The sequence below is a fragment of the Salminus brasiliensis genome, chromosome 7 (assembly GCF_030463535.1).
Source record: "Salminus brasiliensis chromosome 7, fSalBra1.hap2, whole genome shotgun sequence".
In the NCBI taxonomy this organism is placed as follows: Eukaryota; Metazoa; Chordata; class Actinopteri; order Characiformes; family Bryconidae; genus Salminus; species Salminus brasiliensis.
In genome coordinates, this window is record NC_132884.1 from 31133237 (window position 1) to 31153272 (window position 20036).

The 20036-nt window shown below is 37.2% G+C and overlaps 1 protein-coding gene across 2 annotated transcripts in view; it reads left to right on the forward strand.

Moving 5' to 3' along the window:
• Positions 1 to 4860, forward strand: part of LOC140560265 (metabotropic glutamate receptor 4-like) — a 164700-nt gene extending 159840 nt beyond the window's left edge. For both annotated transcript variants that reach the window (XM_072684592.1, XM_072684593.1), the window contains exons 10-11: positions 1695 to 1944; positions 3441 to 4860. In XM_072684592.1, the coding sequence (XP_072540693.1) occupies positions 1695 to 1944; positions 3441 to 3490 (300 nt within the window). In that variant the 3' untranslated portion in view covers positions 3491 to 4860. The remainder of the gene's footprint in view (positions 1 to 1694; positions 1945 to 3440) is intronic.
• The last annotated feature ends 15176 nt before the right edge of the window (positions 4861 to 20036 follow it).

The following is a 20036-nucleotide window of genomic DNA, read 5'->3' on the forward strand; positions in this document are numbered from 1 at the left end:
GCCTTCATTTCTTGAGAAGGCTGCTACTCTCCTTACTCCTACTCACAGCACTTTTCTCCCACCAAAAACAACTTGAGTAGGAGTAAAAAGTTTCAGGTCAAAAAAAAAAAAAGTTCTGAGTTGCATATAGATCCCCAGTGAGACTTCTTAGCAGCTACAGAATCAATCAGCATTGGTGCTATTCTTCTCTTTTTGTGATAGTTTTGCTCTAAAAATAAAATGCTGGAGCTTGAAAATGAGAGATATGACCAACAGCAAAACCGCCCATGTGCGTGAACCAACAGGACAGAATGCAAAAAAATACAAAGAATTTACGAGAACACAGGGAACAGTGTTTGCAGTTTGTTACTAAGATACTTAAACATACATATTATTTTGATTCATTTGTACTAAATATTACTTATAGTACTTAGTATTATTTACATTTTATTTAGTCTTTTTCTCCCGGAATGTTTGTATGTATTGCTTCTAACCTCCCCTAACCTCCTAGGCCTTGTATTTAAACCAAACACTTAATCACTCTTATAACTCAATGGTTGCCAAATAATTCACAATAGTGATTCACGAAACCTAGGATGTAAGGAGTTTAAACATCAAACCAAATTCATAATAGTGTAAAACGATACACTGATCTGTCTTTGCAGAACAAACTAGTAACATACTGACAATTAGTCTCAGCACCTCATCACACTTAGTTAAAATGCCTACGTTTTACTTTTATATACATTTATACTTTTTATTTTCACTCAAGAACATAAAAGAACATTTTGGCTTCATTCTTCAATTTAATTAATGCTTCCATTTTTTATTTCTTTTACAAAGTACTCATATTTTTACAGAATCAGAGTTTCTCTGTACTTTTCGCGACTTTTAGTTACTAGCCTCTCTAAGGAGCAAAAGTCCCCCTATCCATCTTTCCATAATGAGACTGAAGGGATTCAGCACTTGCACTTGGAAACAAATTCAGAAAGCATTACTTAAAATATAATGACTGCAGCTTTTTCCCTTTTCTATCTGTTTGGTCTAAAATTCATCATCATTAGAAATCACTGGAACTTCCCAAAAAAGCCTGGGTTTTTGCATTGTCATCTTTCATGTGGCAATCCTGTCTGACTGCAGGGGAGGCTGTGGGGTAGGGGGAAGTATAGGTTATTCATGGGCCCCTGCAGAACTGCAATATATGCAGTAATTGAGCACCTGAACACGGTTGAATGATGGCTTTTCTTGGCAGCTTTTGCACACTACAGAATCGTGAGCATCAAAGAGCAGAAAACAGGATCACTCCTGATCTGGGTTACATAAAATCCATCTCAGAACTAAGTAACATGTTCTCTAACCGTGATCAAAAAGGATCTGAACTGTCTTTCAGCATATAGCATATGGCATATAGCTCTGAACGGCAGTGTTTTAGGTGAGCAACTGCAGTGAAGCTAGGAGTAGTGAAAGATGCATGGGTAAGCATGTTTGTATACATGTTTGTTGAAGAGAAGGAATTCTGTGAAGTATTTCCTAGTACTTGCAGAATTGGTGCAGTGTAAATTATACAAACTTATAAAAGCACATTTAATCTCAGTGATATGCCTTATAAACAGTACACTCTTGCTGTTTTCTTCTATTTCAGATATAAATAAATGCTATGAGCTTGCAGCTTATTTGTTCATTGACTGTTCTCTTATCTCAATCTTATCTGGCAGATGTACATCCAGACAACCACTCTGACTATTTCAGTCAGCCTGAGTGCCTCAGTGTCTCTGGGGCTGCTCTACATGCCCAAAGTCTATGTAGTCCTCTTCCACCCTGAGCAGAATGTGGCCAAGCGAAGCACTCGGAGCCTGAAAGCCGTGGTCACCGCCGCAACTATGTCCAACAAGTTCAACCCCAAGGGCAGTCTAAGGCCCAATGGAGAAGCCAAGACTGAGCTGTGCGAGAACCTGGAAACACAAGGTGAGGAAGATGATCCTAAAGATTTGGGACTTGATTATCATTAACCAAAGGCAGTTTTGAAAAAGAATTATAGGAGTTTTTCAAATGGAGCGTAAAAAAAGGAAGAAAAAAAAATCTCTACTTAGTCAGGCCTAAGACTCCCCCTCAAATTGTTTGTTGATACTGTTTTTTCCCATCTATAGGTTAGAACTTCCCCAATCACATAATGTCCCCAGACTAGGAAGCGTTTGACAATGGAACGCTGAGCCCTTGCTGTGTTTTGAACTGGATGAACAGACAGTTAGACCGTAGGGCCACTCACAATTTACACAACATAAAAACACAGTTCTGAGAAAATTTACCTTTTCTTTCTTCCTTGCACAGAAATGTACATGACTTCACAACTCTGGAGTGGCACAGGAGACAGGAGATCACAAGTTTAAATCCCATCAACACTACAGCCCTTCATGGTCAGGAGTTTCAGAATAGGGAGCCCCCTATGTGATGGGGAGAGTCCTAACCTGTAGATGGAAAGAAACACATTGGGGTGGGAGCACATTTACTAATGTTTTTGAGGCTCAACTTAAAGTGTGTTTGTGACCAAACTGAGATGCAGAATTAAAAAATGTGAGCTGGGAGAACTTGTGACTAAATTAAGTTGAGGCCAAAAAACAGTTACCATGTTATTTTAAGTTGACCTGCAGTTACATTTATTTGCTATATATATATATATATATATATATATATATATATATATATATATATATATATATATATATATATATACTATATTGTGATATATCCAATATAGTCCCTCCCAACTTAAATCCAACACAAATGGTTGGCAGTTCATAGTAGTGTTTAATAGGCCTACATGGTCTAAATTATAAACAGATTAAAAATGTTGTGAGCACCTTTAAATGTTCAAAAATCATTACCAGTTTAGGAAGCAATAAGATGATTTTACGGGTCCCGAGTTCATGATGAGGGAGTTGAAAAGGCTTCAATGCGCTGCAGTACTCCTTTTATGTTTTCTATTATGCAGCAGGCAGAATTAGGTCACTGCAAAAACAAGGTTAACATTAATACATAGCGCCAACCATAGGTGAGTTTGGTTAATATTTAAGTCATTGCCCAGTTTTCAATTTTCCGGGGGTAAACTGGTTCACTTACAGTTAGCATGTAGTCTCTTATGAATCTCCACTTTCACTACTTCATTATCAATAAAGAAAACAGGCTGAATGTAGAACAGTAATGAATAGGATTCTAACACTGACTCAGCAGAAAAAACGTGGGTGATTATGCAAACAAATGGCTTTAACTTGTATCTGCAGTGGGTAGAGAGCTTCAAACTGTGTCCTTGGAGAGATACAGCCACCACAGGCTTTGGGTTTTGGAGAATAACTGGATGATTTACTCTCAGAAATGTTAGTAACACATAAAGAAGCTGCTGCCTACCAGAAGCAGGAGTGGATTCTTCCTGTGTAATAAAGGCCATGCTGTCTTTTCTTTTTCAGGACTGAGCCCCAAACAGACCTACATCAGCTACAGCAACCACGCTGCCTAACAAAGTGAAAATGAAAAACGAGAAGCATGACGCCGGGAAGACAGCGCAAAACGGTTGACCACTTTTATGCATTTCCTATGGAGAAGAGATATGGAAAAACATTAAAATAAAACCCAAGAAGAAACTTGTGCCCAACAGAAATATTCAAAACGAAAGAAAAGCAGATGAAGATCCTGAGGGGACGTCTTAATAGGCTAAGACCATTATAAACAATGCTCAAAGCTTTATTCAGTTATTGCAAATGTGCAAGAGGATCTTCCCAACAGTTATTTCTAAGAATCCCAAAGGATCTGCCCAGTCATTAAAGCACAGGATGCAAATCCCAGTCACTGCTATGGACATAAGTGTACACAAAACAGAGTTTCGGAACAAACATGGCCAGAATCAACCTACTAGAGGGAAGGGACCTCTAACCCCAAAATTGTTATGAACAGTGGTGCATGTGTTAACCAGAGAATGTAAAAGTAAACATGTATGCAATGCTTCTTTGTTCTAACTAATATTTGAACAACTACATGTCCACTTGCATATTCTGAATAGGGACGTTAGCAGGAATGCGACATGGTGGATACGCAATGTTCTGAAATGCTCTATGGACAGTTATTTGTGCTGAACACATTATTCACTCCCTTTTAAGTCTGCCTCTTCATTTTCAACATGCAGTTGAAGCTTTGGTGAGATGTATGTTAAAAACGCAAGATTAAAGTCTTCTCTCTGTTTTGGATGTAAGAAGTAAATAACAGTATGTCATGTTGTCAACTGTTAACCCTTGGCAGCAAAAAGAAAAATTTACTGGATTGTAACGGACACCAAAACATCCTAGCTGTCCCCAGAGCAGATAATTAACTTTTTTTTTTTAGGTTATTTTTTTGTTTGTTTGTTTGATTTATATGGTCTCGTTAAAATAATAATTGGTCTAACAACAGGTCTGGGCTTGTGCCATGGTAAAACACCATAACATTGTACTGCCATTAGTTTCTTGTTTTGATTGGAACTGAAATACTAATAAATGTATTTTTATAGGTAATGCAAAATTTTGCAGAGTGATGCAGTTTTCTTCGGAGAAAACCTCTGGATCCGAACGCTCATGTGAGAACATCAGAAAAAAGGTCAAAGGTCAACGAAACCATTTAAAAACGTGAAGGAATGTCAAGATGTGACCATTCTCAGGAGGCAATGATGCATTATGTTATTTTCTACATTCAAGCAATGAAACTGCTCTGAATAAAAAAAAAGGCTAAGTAAACAAATCCTTCAAATTGACGAAATCTTTTTTTTTTAAAATATATTACTATACTGTGATCCGATTGTGTATGTGTGAGAGAGTGTGTGTGTGCTTATGTATGGACATGTTTGATTGTTTAATTATAAACCTGTATAAATGTGAATAAAGAAAAATAAACTGCCTTCCATCTCTCTTTGTGGTGTTGGTGTGGGGCTGCCATTTCTTCACTGCTTGTGGGCCATGGGGGTCATCTTTTCTAGATTGTGAGACTAGTTATTTCAAAGGTTGCTCCAAACAGTGACCTGTCCGGATCCAAATCCTACTATCCGTATTCATCTGATATCACTTTTCTACACTACATACACTATGCCTATAAGCCGCCCATAAGCAGTTAAGCAATATTGTTTTGTTTCTATGCTCTAGATTTAAAATAAGAGGTAAAGGATCGGTTTAAACCTAATTTTGCATTTAGTTACATTTACCTTTCAGTGGAAAATCTCCATTTTAAAAGGCATGATTTTTTTCTTAAATAAAGAAAATGGTTGTATATAGAATCACGAGAACAGAAGAAAACCTGTAGATGCCTTTACAGTTTTCATTTAGTAAAATTTAATGAAATTGATGGAAAAAAAATGTTTGTAAGTGGTTATATATTAAAAAGGTTCCACCATGATTACAAATTTAGGGCTACATTCAAATCATCAGGCTGAAGTGACTCAGATCTGAGTTCTTTAGGGCTGTGTAGATATGTCAAATCCAATCTTTTCAAATCAATTCAGTCACTTTTATATGTGTTCATAGACTGTACATTACCATATCAAAGTGTGCCAATTCAGGGACTGATTCATGGACATTACAGACAGATACAGGTCACTTATATTTATACATTTTTATAATATTTATCATTTTTAGCATATTTAGAAATGTGAACAACCGTCTAGGGAGCCAAATCTGATCTGAGCAAAAAAATCTGCATTGATTATTAATGCTTGTACTGTGTCAGCGTAATCCCTGTCTGGAAACCCAGCCTTCAATAACTTTGAGGACAAACTGAAGGACACCAGCTTTAATGCAAAGCCAGTTTAAAATGAATCATACCGGAATCAATTGTAAGCAAAGGTTCCTAAATTGAACTGACATTAAACGTTATTTACATGAACAGTTTTTACACACCGATCTCATTTACAAGAACAGTCCTTTAAAGGGTTTATTCATAGGCAGCTTCTCTGCTAATGTCTCTAAAGAATATATTTGTTAGTATATAAATCATTTATTTGTAAAAAAAAAAAAAAATAATAACCATGGGATAGTGCTTAACACGAACACTCCTGCAGTTTGTCAAATATGTTGGGCTTTGTGTCTATACAGCAGACGCAGCTTTGAACTTGTGCTGTGTCATTCTGTAGTCAGTGTTATGTCCACTGGCTCTAAGCAAAAAAACAAAATTAAAAAATAAAAATAAATTAAATGAATGCATATATGTAAAACTTGGCCTTATACATACATTTTAGGTCATTGAAAAGATGAAGGACAAATTTTGCTACATTCATATCAACAAAATTCCCCACTCAAATCAGCAAGCTTGGCCCAAATTGCTTTGGCAGTCTGAAGAGCTTGTGTTGGAATGTATAGATGTATGGATAGATACCTTTATGCAACAATTTCAATGCATAGATGTAATAACCCCTTTTTCACATTTAACAACTTTAACAACCATTATTCAGACAATCCAGTGAGAGAACATTTACACTCACACCCTACAAAAGGTTAATCTAGGAAGGAAAGAGCAGAAAGGCTCTTGTGTCCAGTTCTAGATAGAAACTGTTTTAAAAAATAGGGGGGGGGGGCACCAAACCAAACCACACTCACTACTCTAACTTCCTGGGTCAGTAATCAAAGAATGGACGTGTACTGGTACTTCAACACCTGAGGTAACCTCTCAAACAAGGTTAGTTCCATTCAGCAAGCTTGGCTCCTTTACCAGCCAAATAATCACTTTTAATGTGGAACTGTAACCTTACAACTTTTTTTTGTTTGCTGGTTCTATTTTTTGTCATCAATGGACAACTTACTACTGGTGCTGAAATCTTGATTGACACAAGAATTGGTCATCCAACACCTCCAACAGTACTGTGGACCCTGAGCTGTACCACAGAGCACACCATGACATGTGGAATTTCAGTCTTCATACAGACCCAGGATCCATTGACTGCCCCTGCATTTTTCTGGCGCAAATGGAATATGTAGAGTCACAAGGTTAATGCCAGCTATCTACAGGAGCCTGGAAATATGGATTCAGCCTTTCAACACACATATTGAGAGACAGTTTCTGCAGCTAAAACATTCAAAATTTCAGGGCTCAGGTATGTGCGGGTTACAAAAAAATGTAGTGGTATAGCCTCTATAGCACTACCCACTGACACAGCATCAAGGTAATACCTGAAAATGGCTGTATATGACATTACAAAATGTAACCAGTCCCACGCACTCTTAAAAATAAAGGTACTACAAGTTTTTAAGTCTCAAGTCTTAGAAGAACCACTTTTGTAGTAAAGATGTGTGTAAACCTTGTACAAAACAAAGGTTCTTAACTCTCTATTACAAAAAATATTCTTTGTATAAGACCAGAAATGGTTCCTTTTGTAGCACCTGCAAGCAAGATTATGTATAATTTCTTGGCTGTAAAACATACACTTAAGGAAACATGGTAAAGGAGTATTTCACTGATTAGATTTGATGATAATTTGGTTAATTATGTCTAGGCATTTATTTTTTTATTAATCAGGATAAAAAGCTGAGTTCCACTGAATGCTGATAATTCACCATCATTATGAACCTTGCTTTTGCTCTTATAGACCTTTATACACACACACACTGTCCTATTTCTGCAGCTGCACTGTAACTGCAAAACATTCAAACTGCTTCCTCCTCTATTGTGCTGACCTGGTGCAGACCTATAAACCAACAATGCAACTAGCTGACCATCATTCTTGTAAAGCAATGGTTTCCAGCACTGGTCCTGGAGTAGATCCTGCTCTTTACATTGTACTGTTTTCCCTGCTCTCAGCTCACTGTATATATTCCATTAACTGAACAATGAACACTCCTGCAATTGAAAAACAAAACAAAAGCCTATTAAAACTTCATTTGTTCACAATAAAATAAAACTGAAGTGAAAAATAATGTCAGGGATCCGTATGTGTTTCATCTCAATGAAATGTGTCATGGTGAGTGTAAACTCTAAGTGTAAACTCAAAGCTTGTCCCCCTCCCACTCTCTCTGGGGTGTTTTGTGTTCGTTTATTTCGGAGTATTTAATTCTTTTTTTTAAAGATAGATGTACGGATGCAGTGACTCTTATTGCTGTTGACTGTTAGCTCATGTGGCTGCGCATGTTTAACAAAAAGGAGGGAACGCTTGGTTAATGGAGAAGGAGTGTTGCTCCCCGATTTGCACAACCTGTTGCATATGCAATCCTTTACACATGCCTACATGTAAGTAAGTACATGTTAGTGAAAGTCACAGCAGCAGTGTTTCTGTCTCCCATGTGCCATTTCAAGACATATTTTACATGTATTTGAATTGAATATTTATAAGTAAAGTGTATTCAATGGACAGTGCATTCAGCCATAAGTACATTTTTTATATTCCGCCCAGCACTGGGTGTGGGTGAGTGCTGTGGTTTTCTGTTGTGTGTTTCAGCATTACAGCCTCAAACACAACAAGACTGTACCTTTTAGGTGGTGTTTTGTGGTGTCCGGAATCCGATACAGTGACCCATTGTTTACTCCCACTGGATTCCGTTTTATTGAGTATGCAAGAAATGCATAACTGCAAAAACATTAATATGCTTGTTTTTTTCCACCAGCCTCTACAACCTTGTTCTCATTAGCAGACAGTAGGCTTTGCAGTTCTGTCTCCTTTTTCCTCTGATTTTCCAAATCTTGTTTGCAGCGGCTTCTCTGCCTTTTCTCCAGAGTAAGCTGAACTTTCACTAATGTAACAATGTCCTCAAAACTTAGTATAGATTTGACAAGTTGGCTTTTGAAATTGAGACTGAATTTGAATGCATGTAACTGGCATTGACAAAAGCAAGGCAGACAGCAATTGCTATAAAGGAAAATGGACTGATGCACAGTTAATTCCATTCAACTATTGTCTGTATCCAACTGCCAGGTTTATTTATTTATGTATTGGGGGTGCGTGGCAAAAAGGGCCGACGCAGCTTTAGTACATTTTTGGTGAATCTTTAAATAGATTTTTATAAGGTAAATAGACTTCTTCTTTTGTTTACTTTGAGTGGATTGTAAGACCATGTGTTTACACTCCAAGTGGGTGGAGGCAGTACTTTAGTCTCCCTAGTTTTTGTTGTAGGCTGATTATATTCTTATAAACCGTGTTACAGGTTCCAAGAGTATAATGCAAATTATATAGGTATGCCTTTTGCGACTTACTTGAGTATGTACACAACTTAGAACTGAAGAAACACTTCTGATATATTACTCTCATGGCACTAAATAGACTTCATGGGTGAATCTGTTGCACTGACAAATATCTGTTGCAGTGAATGGTGTCCCAATTCAGGGGGAAAGCTACATGTAATGCATCTCTTTGGCCTTAATTCTGCTCTTTCAAAGTAAATTTCACATGTAGTTTGTGTGGGGAAAAACTTCTAAATAAAACTCCTATGCTGTGCTTTGCAGTCAAAGAACAGCATAGGTTAATATTAATACATCAGTATTTAGCTGTCACACTGTACAAACAATCAGCTTAGAACATGACAATTCTAAAGAAGCCAGGTGAGTTTTGGACACAAGTGAAATAAAGAACACCTTGCTAACTGTGAAGCATGGGGGTAGATTTGCCATGCTTTGGGGATGTGTTGCGGCCAGTGGGACGTGTGGAGAGAAGAATGGATTCCACAATACTAACAAATTCTGGATGCAGCTATCAAAATTATGAGGGGAAAGGCTGAAGCTGAAAAGAGGAGGGTTACATATCCAATAGATATGGATGTTCTTCCTGAGGCATCCTCATGATCCAGTTCTATACAGCAATCATCAAGTCCACCCTCACATTATCCATAAGTATCTGGTTTGGATCCTCTACCTCACACGAATAAGCCAAAATCCAGCATATAATGCCATTATAACAGCAGAGAGGATCAACAGGGGTACTCTGCCAACACTTCAGGAGGAGTCATGAGGTATGCTGGCAAGATTATAGTTGACCCCTTTCACCCTGAACATCACTTCTTCCAACCACTTTCCTCTGATAGAAGACTCAGGACTATCAAAGCCAGCACAACTATCAATGTTAAAAGATTTTCTCTAATGCTGTGGCCCTTATTAACCGCAGCAGAACTTTACAACCACTTCATTTGTCCTATAACTTCAGACAATAAAGGCACCTTTGCATAACTGTACCAATGCTAATATCACTGTAACATACTGTTTCATGTTGTTTTGTATATATTTTCTTGTGTTTTTTCCTTCTTTATATCTTCTTTTAGTTATATCTTATACTCTTGAGTACTTGTCAATAGTCTGTGTACTCGTATAATTTGTATATCATGTGTCACAAATGTCACCAAGACAAATTCCAGATGAGATTGTTTGAGTATTTCTATAACTGCTGATCTCCTGGGATTTTCAGCACAACAGAATGGTGCAATAAAGAAAAACACACCCAGTTAGCAGCAGTTCTGCAGACAAAAATACCTAATTCATGAGATATGACAGTTAACACCAGGGAAAAAATAGAGATAATAAAGCAAAGTTGTAATTTGAACTGAAAGGAAATTAGGCTATTTATTTATTGGTATTAATTGGTATTTATTGGTATTTATTAGGCTAAAAGGCTATTTATTGGTCTTTTTCTAAACGAGTAAACAATTATGTATTTAATGTACATTAACAGACTGTAGCTGCATGGTTTGAGAGGTATTTCCACTCTCACAGATACACACTGCCACGGTTCTACAACATAGGCTTACTTGGAACTCCACAGCCACAAGATAAGTTTTTAACAACTGAATCCAGTAGAACATATTTTTAAATGTGTCAGAATGAGAAATCTATACACCTAAAAAATCATTAGGAATTGTTTTTGATATGATCATGTCAACATGGGCCACATTCTCAAAGGAATGTTTCCAACATCTAGTGGAATCAATGCCATGAAGAGTTGAGACTGTTTGAAAGACAAAGGCATACTTAATAGTCCCTAATACTATGCTCAGTACTCATCTTTTAAGCTGTAACTGCTTATGTAGGATTTTGGTAAAAAGAGTAATGTTGGGTATATATGAAACTATCATACAAAACAAGATAAAAGCACTGAAGCAGAATGATATCAACAGTGGAAATGATATGTGGATTCAGATCATGTATTGAGACACTCTGGGAATCACAGAATTTTAGCTATGGTCTAAACCTATATCACATCTGCTCCTCAACAATGATTGGTTTCCTTTCAAATGTGATATATTTATAGGGGCATTCAAACCTTACTCTTATTGGTGTATCCAATTGAAACAGGACATTATGTCTTTAAAAGTCAATATTCAAACTCAGTCCAACTTTATACCCATGATTTTTCAATCCATTTAACATCAAACATATTTAGCATATTTAACATATTTAGAATTCAGGAGCAACAGTGAATTACATGGCCATACATTATTATTCAATCACACGAAGAAACATATAACATGCCACAGGATGTTAGAATGATCCTGTGAATTTCTGGCAGATTTATAAAAAAAATATCTTTGTGTCCATTAAATCCCTTGCTCGTGAAAGTTACTGCACTTTTACTTCACAGTCCACTCAGATGTCCAGGTGCAAAGCTGTAAACATGCCTGTTTTGCTTACCATGTGCATCTCTTCATGGCCCCAGTTTACCCATCTTCTCATGACTACTTCCCACATGATAATGCATCATGTCCCAAAGCAAATGTTCTTCAGTGGCCTTCTCAGTCCCCAGATCTGATTCCAATAGAATATCTTTGGAATCTGTCAGAATGGGAGATTCAAACACCTGAAACAAACAAGAGTTGTGTGGTACAAACAACCAGAACCAAAAAGAAATGCTTCCATGTGGAATCCATGGCACAAAGAATTGAGGCTGTTTTAAAGGTAAAGTGTTCCTAATAAAGTGCTTAATGAACATACGGTTCCTCATAAGCTCAAACTGCTTTTGTTGTATTTTCACTTCTCAGCTTCTCTCTCCTACCCATTTGGTCCATTCCCACCTGCAGGCAAGTCATTCATTTTTTCTTAGACACAAAAACTTAAGCATCTGTTCTGGAGTAGATCAACTTTTTTCAAGCGACTAACTAAAGTTCTAATGGGTGCTTATAAATACCCCAAGCCACACTGCTGTTGGGCTGCAGATGGTGGAATATACTTCCCAAGCAAATATAACGCCACTGTGGATGCACTCTGGTGGGTTATGCAGAGATATTTTATGCATTAATGCATGTTTTGCTGAACAGCTGAACTTCCTGGTGAGCCCATTGACCGATGTGTTTTAGCACTGTGGGAGCTTATTTAACACTGTAAATCTGAAGCACTCAAGGACAAATGTTGTGAGATCTACTAATGTGGCAACATCATGACATCAGTTTACACTTTCAGCTCCAATACACCAAGCCTGGCTGCACTTTATGATACAAATAAGATCATTTATGTCAAGCATTAATACCGGAATTAAGAGAGCAGCTACTCAGCTGCACCAAGAAAATGGTCTGCTTTAGCTCATTTTACCATCTCACTACTTGTCACTTGTACTAAAAGTTAAGTTGTTCAGACAATAAAAAAGTATTATTTATGAATATTCATGTGTTTTTTATGTAAACAAATTGACTTAATTAAATGGAAACATTACTTTCTATCAGCTTGTGTAATTTAAATACTAGAGTTGGAACTGCTCTCCTCTTATCTTTGTGGTTGCTTAAAAAGTAAGTAAGGTCAGACTATTTTTTGTCGGATTTTACATATTCCATTCTACACAGCGATCAGATTTCAGTCTGCCATTTGACTACTAAGTGTAAACGACTGAAGTCTTATCAGGATACACTGTAGATACTAGTCACATGAAGTGACCAGGTATAAACAAGGTCTAAGATTCCACATGTTTACAAAATATGTGTAAAATGTTAAATATCAGTAAAGCAGTCACAGTAATATCAGTCACAGTGTGAGAAGCTTGGAGGCGGATGCACTCGCATGTTTTTAATGCAATGAAAACAGAACAAAAAGAAATACAAACAAGCTAACACACTGTGAACCGCCATGACCACAAACTGCCATGATCACGTACAAGACCAGACAAGGGAATGCTCACACAATGGGGTACAGAAACTAACAAGGGACACCTGGGACTAACAAAGGGGCCTGGCTACAGAGGAGGCACAGGTGGGAACACTAATGAACAGGAGGGGCTAGGACAGGACAGACCAGACACAAACAGAGCCTGTGCTTGAGAGCACATGGTTACACAAAACCGAGGCAGGCATGACACAAGGATGATCAAACAGTACATCATATATCTAACATAAGCAACAGCTTGGTGTCAAAACGCTTATGCCACACAGAAACTCATGTTATAATATTTCTGCCTTTCCCCTAAACTCTGCACTTTAACAGAAGTAGCCTTATCCTGCTCAAAAATGACATTTATGATTAATGTAATTAGAATGTAATTTTAAATGCTAGATTATTCAACACTGAAGCAATGCATTGAATTTGCATGACTCAAATGTGTACATTGTTTCCACACATGGACAGATTACCAACATATTCACAGGGGCCTTGGCCACAAGGGGGCCCTCAACCAGCATATATTTCTAAAAGGCTGGCAATTAGTTACACACAGCCCACTCAAGATATGAAGACATCAGTGTGCTAATTTAACGCAAGCCAACAGAAAATCATTTAGAGAAATGGATTTATGCAAATAAAGCTGGGTGGAAGCCAATAAAGTTGTTGAAATGTGGCACAGTAAGTGGTTTTTGCCACGTGTCTCGCCCATACTCCAGCTACACAGTCTTAATGGACATGTCCACCACCAAAACTATTAGTCAGCTTCTTATTTGAATATCCTGTTTCACCTTAAATGGTGCTGCAAAAATGCCCATGGATCTGCCACACAATTACACGTGAAATTGACAATTAGAAAAAGAAGCCAGCTTTATCCCAACACCGGAGCTGGCGTGAAATCTATGCAGGGAGCCCAGAATAGATTAATCTGTCCATGTTTGCACATGATTTTGTGTTTCTGCTTACTAATTATTGTCAGTAAATGACTGTGTCAATAATTTAAGTAAGTAAATTGACTGCTATCCTGTTTTCAGTATATATTTATTTGGTGTGTAAAGTCTGTGAAATTTCTTCTAAAATGTCAAATTTTCCCCTTATTTGTTTAGAATGGTCAGTACCTTGCTGTGGGAATAGAACACAACCAAGCAGACTCAAAGGCTTGTTGCAATAGATCTGAAACGGCTGGTTTAAATAATTAAATAGAGCAGGACCTCCCCAAGACACTTCAGCAATGGTCAGCATTGTTTGTTTTAGACTCGTCTGCATGTGTACTTTTGAGAAAGAGTGAAAGAGTTTTCCTTGCTTTTCATTTCTTTGCCTGCTCATGGCTCAGGGCAGATAAGGGGACGGCAGCAGCGTGTTAATCCACAACTCCTCCCATCTGCTGTGTAGCCGGGGGCTGAGGGCTCAGTCCTCTAGAGAGCAGCTCTGCCTTTCCATCCCATGGGGCGAGTCTACAATTCATTACTTAATGGTATCCAACAGCAGTTCCCCTAAAAATCTGAATTGGAAACCTATTTGATTCTGATCTGAAACAGAATCTGATAATTCACACAATGTAGAAAACTGTGGAATTGAGGAAGACTCTCAGTTACAGTCAGAACTAGAACAACATGCGTTTCCCCGATGCTACTGTTCTGCAACCAGAAAAGAAAGAATTGATTTTACCACAAACTGGGCATAAGAAAATTGCTTTGTTAAAACGTAGGTCTTGCAAGGATGTTACAGGGCTCAGCTGGCCAGTGATTTATGCCTGCATAATTATGGAGCTTAGTTTATAAAATCACAAAGTCTCTGAATTTTCCACATTTGCCTTTTGAAGCTACACAAGAATCCGTCCTTTGATCTCTGAACTTGATGCAGACTACAATACACGCCACATTTGGGGAATGACTAAATGTAATTTATGTCAAGGACCATCTCTATTCATTAGCATGAATGGATTTGTGAAAGTCCTCCACCAAAGATCAAAGGGAAATCCTCACCTGACATCAATTAATGACGGCTGGGGTGGAAGACAACCCTATATTTTCAAATGGATAACATTATCAGAAATCAAGTCATAATACTATATATACATATTGCTGCTGTCATACAAATCCCTCATATTTACAAAATCCGTAACTTTACAGGAGAAGAAAAAAACCTTCTCAACTGTCAGTGGAAGTCATTTTGAAGTATTTCTATGGGTCCATTTAGACACAAGGTAAAGGCACCAGTCAGATTCCAATTATGTCGAAAAGTTAAACTAGCAAAAATGGAGATACAAGATTTCCACGTGATGGGGCAATATATACTTAATTAATTCAGTGTACTTCACATATGAATTCTAGCCAGTAAAAAAGCCTCATACTGTAAATAGTCGATCCACTGATCCACTGTCACTAAAGTCCCTAAAGCATCCTTCAATGCAATTTCTTTCATTCAAACCACTCAATCTCTCCAAAGCACCATTTTGGCACCTTTAATTGAAGGCATGTAGCATTGCAGGCATTTGAGTACAACAATCAGTGTGAGGTATTTGACTTGTTTTAGATGTTGGCTGACTGGTGTTTTACCCTTAAACAGGATTGTGCTTTGATTGGTGCCAGGGCGCTATCCCAGCAGTCCACCACAGTGCAAAACAGCTTCCAAAAAGCTGTTATAAATAATTCAGAGTGAAATCCAGTTTTCAGCTTCATATTAGCTTGTTTATTGTAAATTACACATTGACACATAATATAATACCACACATCATATTTATACCAGTTAATAGCATGTATTGGCTAACTGTGAAGATTGCCTCCTGTAAGCTGGAGCTTTTGTGTGGCTTCATGTGACTTTAGTATCTTTCTGATATGAGAATTCTTGTTAATGAAAGTGTGGCAATGTTAATATTTAGAAGCTTCTATGGCACACACTTGGCCCTGTGATTCTTCCCCCACTGAATGCTTGGTGCTGTGAGTTGGCTAATTACCAGGAGAGCCAATATCTGAAATAAGTGCACAGGAAGTGTTTTTTTTTTTCAAGCAATGTGTGAATTACCATGCAAACAGCAGAGTCTGTAATCCGTTCAACTCCTTGCTGGTGCTAAGCCCGACAGGCAGTCTGAACTTTTGTTTCTTCCACTGCTTGAGCAACTTGCTTCTGAGTGGAACTTTTTAATTTACTGAAGCAGAGTTTGGGGCTGAAACGATCAGCACAATCTTTTAATGTACTGAGCTCATTGGTTGCCAAGAGCATTTTGGAGAGGCTGCTTTTCTTGTGGAGCTGAAGCTGTAAAGACAAGTTTTTACTCTTATGTGCGTCCTGGTCTTTTTTTCTTTTTGCTTTAAAGTCTAGTGGTCAGTTTCCTGGACAGGGATTAAGCCTAGTGATGGACTATATTCTCCTATCCTTTCAGGTTTAGGCTGAAAATCTTTAACCTCATAAACCCGCACTCATATTTATTATTTAGTACTATATGTTATGTGGTAGATATTATGAAACTATGATGTAAGTTATGTAGCTATGAGAGATGAGCTGTAGGCACATGTACAGGACCTTTAAGGTATTAATCATTGATGGTTCTAGTATTTTGGGACATTTCAAACACATGTAATACAGAAAATGTCACATTTGAAAAGCCTTGCCAGACCAGTGTTAAAAAATAACATATTTGGAGTTAATTATTATTACCTAGATCATTTAACATTATTTGTAATATTTTATATTTGTAATATATGTTTTATATTTTGTATATACTGCTCTTACTCAGAAATGTTGTTTTTGTTTACATTTGAATCTTTTCAAATTCATCTAATATAACTGTATCCGTATCATTGTATCATTTAGATATTTCATCTAAATGACTGTAAACATTAGTCATTTTTTTATTTGTTTTAATAAATAGCATTTCTATGTAATTTCTAAGTATTTCAAGCCCACTGCACACACTAGAGTGCAATATATATATATATATATATATATAAAACCAAAGGCATTACCATTGTTACCATAACAATTGTGTGTTGTTATGGGAGCATCTGCATCTGAACTACATGTGATTCAAGATTCAAGATTCAAGAGTTTTATTGTCATATGCACAGCAGAAACAGACAGTTATGCTGTACAATGAAATTCTTACTTTGCTGTCCCTCCATTCACCAATAGATAAAGATAACAAAAAAGAAATTAATAAATAATAATAAAAAATATATACAAAATAAATAAAGTATAATAATATAAGTTGAAGTAAATAAAATTAAAGTAAACTTTTTCCCTTTTTACAATTAAAAAATTAAAATAAAAGTTACATGTACTTTTATGTGCAAGTATGAGCAAGTATGAAGAGCAGCAGCTATAAAGTGCAGGTTGCAAGTAAGAAATGTAAACAATAGTGTGCAAGTAGCGAATGTAAACAGTGTTCTGACAGCAGCATTACAGTGAGTGTAAGGTGCAGTTAAAATCAGATTAGAGTTTAAAACCAGTTCAGATAGGAAGGGTTGGAGAGGTAGTGCATGAGGTGTTCACAAGCCTGATGGCCTGTGAGTAGAAACTGTTTGTGAGTCTTGTGGTCCTGGACTTCACACTCCTGTAGCGTCTGCCTGAAGGTAAAAGTGTGAAGAGTGTGTGCTGGGGGTGTGTACTGTCCCTGATTATGTTGTGGGCTCTCCTGGTGACTCTGTTATGGTAGATGTTCTGCCATATATATGTGATATAATAGGGCTAATAGAAATAAATAAACTGCAGATATGTGATGCCTAATTTAATGTTCATCTTGAAAATGAAATAGATTAATATTTGGGTGCTTAAAAATATGCAACATATTACACCATGAAGGTTGCTATTGGAAAATGTTTTAAAACATCACATCCTCTGGTTAATATATGAATATATATGTATATATATATATATATATATATATATATATATATATATATATATATATATATTCATATATATAATATATGAAGCAGTTAACTGCTACAGGTTTCATTCATTTCTGATCCAGAGGCAGATACAAGTGAGATTCATGTGTCATTTTTACATAATTTAAATTTACAGAGTTAATTATTTATATAAAACACAAATTACAGATTTGACAAATTACATTTGATGCTATGCTGCTTTCCTATGCATCATGTTCCAAAGTGTAAGAACATCACAGAGTGAAATCTATTTTTCTCCTAAGTAGTTTTACTACAACTTCAATTCAGTACAATGCACCACATTCCCCCAAACCAAACAAAAAACAACAAAGAGATTTTTCCTGTTTTTTTCTTTTTTACTCTGCTCTTGGCAGGAAACAAACCCGAGAATGGTGGAGGGTGGCATTGTCTCAAATGATGCCAAACCAGAGCCCTGAGTATGTGTCAGCAGAGGAATAACTGTGGCAGAGGGAATCAAGCAGGAGAACCTGGCATGTAATGAATGACATTCAACAACTAAAATCTGGGCTACAATTATAGACCATGGAAATGGAAGAAGGATATTGTATCATGTGTTGTAGACATTGATGTTTGTTCAAAATCTCAGTAGGCAAGATTGTAATTTTATAAATCACCTTAAAACAAGAACACTTATCTCTCATACATCCTTCTGCTGATACATACTGTCTCCAGCCTCCTGTCGGCCATCATTTGGGACTGCCATTGCTCTCACCTTTTTTCATGAATATGGAAAAAAAAGGCAAAAGCAGAAATAAGGGTTCTGAATATCTTGGGTAAAACCATGGTGGAGGGGATTTGCAGAACAGTGTAAATTGCCTTATAACACATGGTTATAGTATCTCCATAGAATTCATTACTAGATCTCAATAGGCAAGTCAGTGTGTCAGTGTCAGTCTGTCAATCTGCTTTATATAATGGCAGTCTTACCTATCACATCTTCATATTCTGATAAATGCTTGTCTCAAGCTTATTTTATCCATGCTTATGGTCAGCAGTTACTGATTTAACTGGACTATGTAGATCACTCAGGTGCTAAAGTATTCATAATTTCAGCTGACACTGAATGTTTTACTCATGTTTTACAGTTATTTCATGTGGATTTCTTAAAGGTGCTCTGATGTTTAAATATCCTATCTTATAGTTTTACAAGCCTATTTACAACCTTGTTATGTTGCATCATAATTAAAACAGAGCTTTCTTTTATAGTGGGCTTATGAAAAAAAGTGCTTTGCTTATACTGGCTGGTGTACGGCACAGCGGCAGCTCACAGGGGCCACATAGCACAGATTAGCTTTGTTTTTAGCACAGTAACAAAAACACTGTAATTATTTTTTGCAATTACTCCAGAGTCTTACTCTGGTGTTGCTTTCCTCTCTGTGTCCTCTCTGTGTCCTGTCATGTGGCTCGGCTTCAGCTTGGCGCAGAGTTTTGTGTACTACTCCTAATGTGTATTTAGAGCTAGTCTGAGGTAGGCCAGTTTGTTTTCTATTGAGTGGATATTGGAGAGAAGAGATGGTCAAAGCTGTCCAGCTAGATTTACCTTCCTAGCTTACTGAGGTGGAGCTTCCTTTCTGCGGACTCAGGCACAGGGAAAGCCAAAGTCACAAGGCCGTGTAGCAGCTTGTATTCCTTTAACTAGCAGGATCTGGAGATGTTGTTTGGTTTGTCTCAGAAAACTAAAGTGCATTGCCAGCTTTGACTAGGACTAGCAGGGCTTTCGCTAGTGTAATAGGTGTATGTCAATTTTGGGGGTGTAAATATAATCAGTCATTACAGTTACAAGACAGTTTTAGGGTTTGCGAATTGGTCTGTTCTATAGCTCTGTTTTGGTTATGCCATTTTTGGTGCAGTTAAAGTAAATGCAGTTTTTTATATTTAATAATAAAAATACAGTCCTTAATACTTTTCTGTACTACTGTCAGGCCCTCGTTATCACGCCCTCCCCCCCGGGGCGATCCTGAGCCGCCGCCCATAGGCCCATATAAGGACTTCCAGTTTGTTTCTGTTCAATTGAGTTGATTCATGTTCATTTGTGTTGATTCATTGCTCGTTCATTGTTCATGTGTTTCACCTGGGACTGGAAGTACT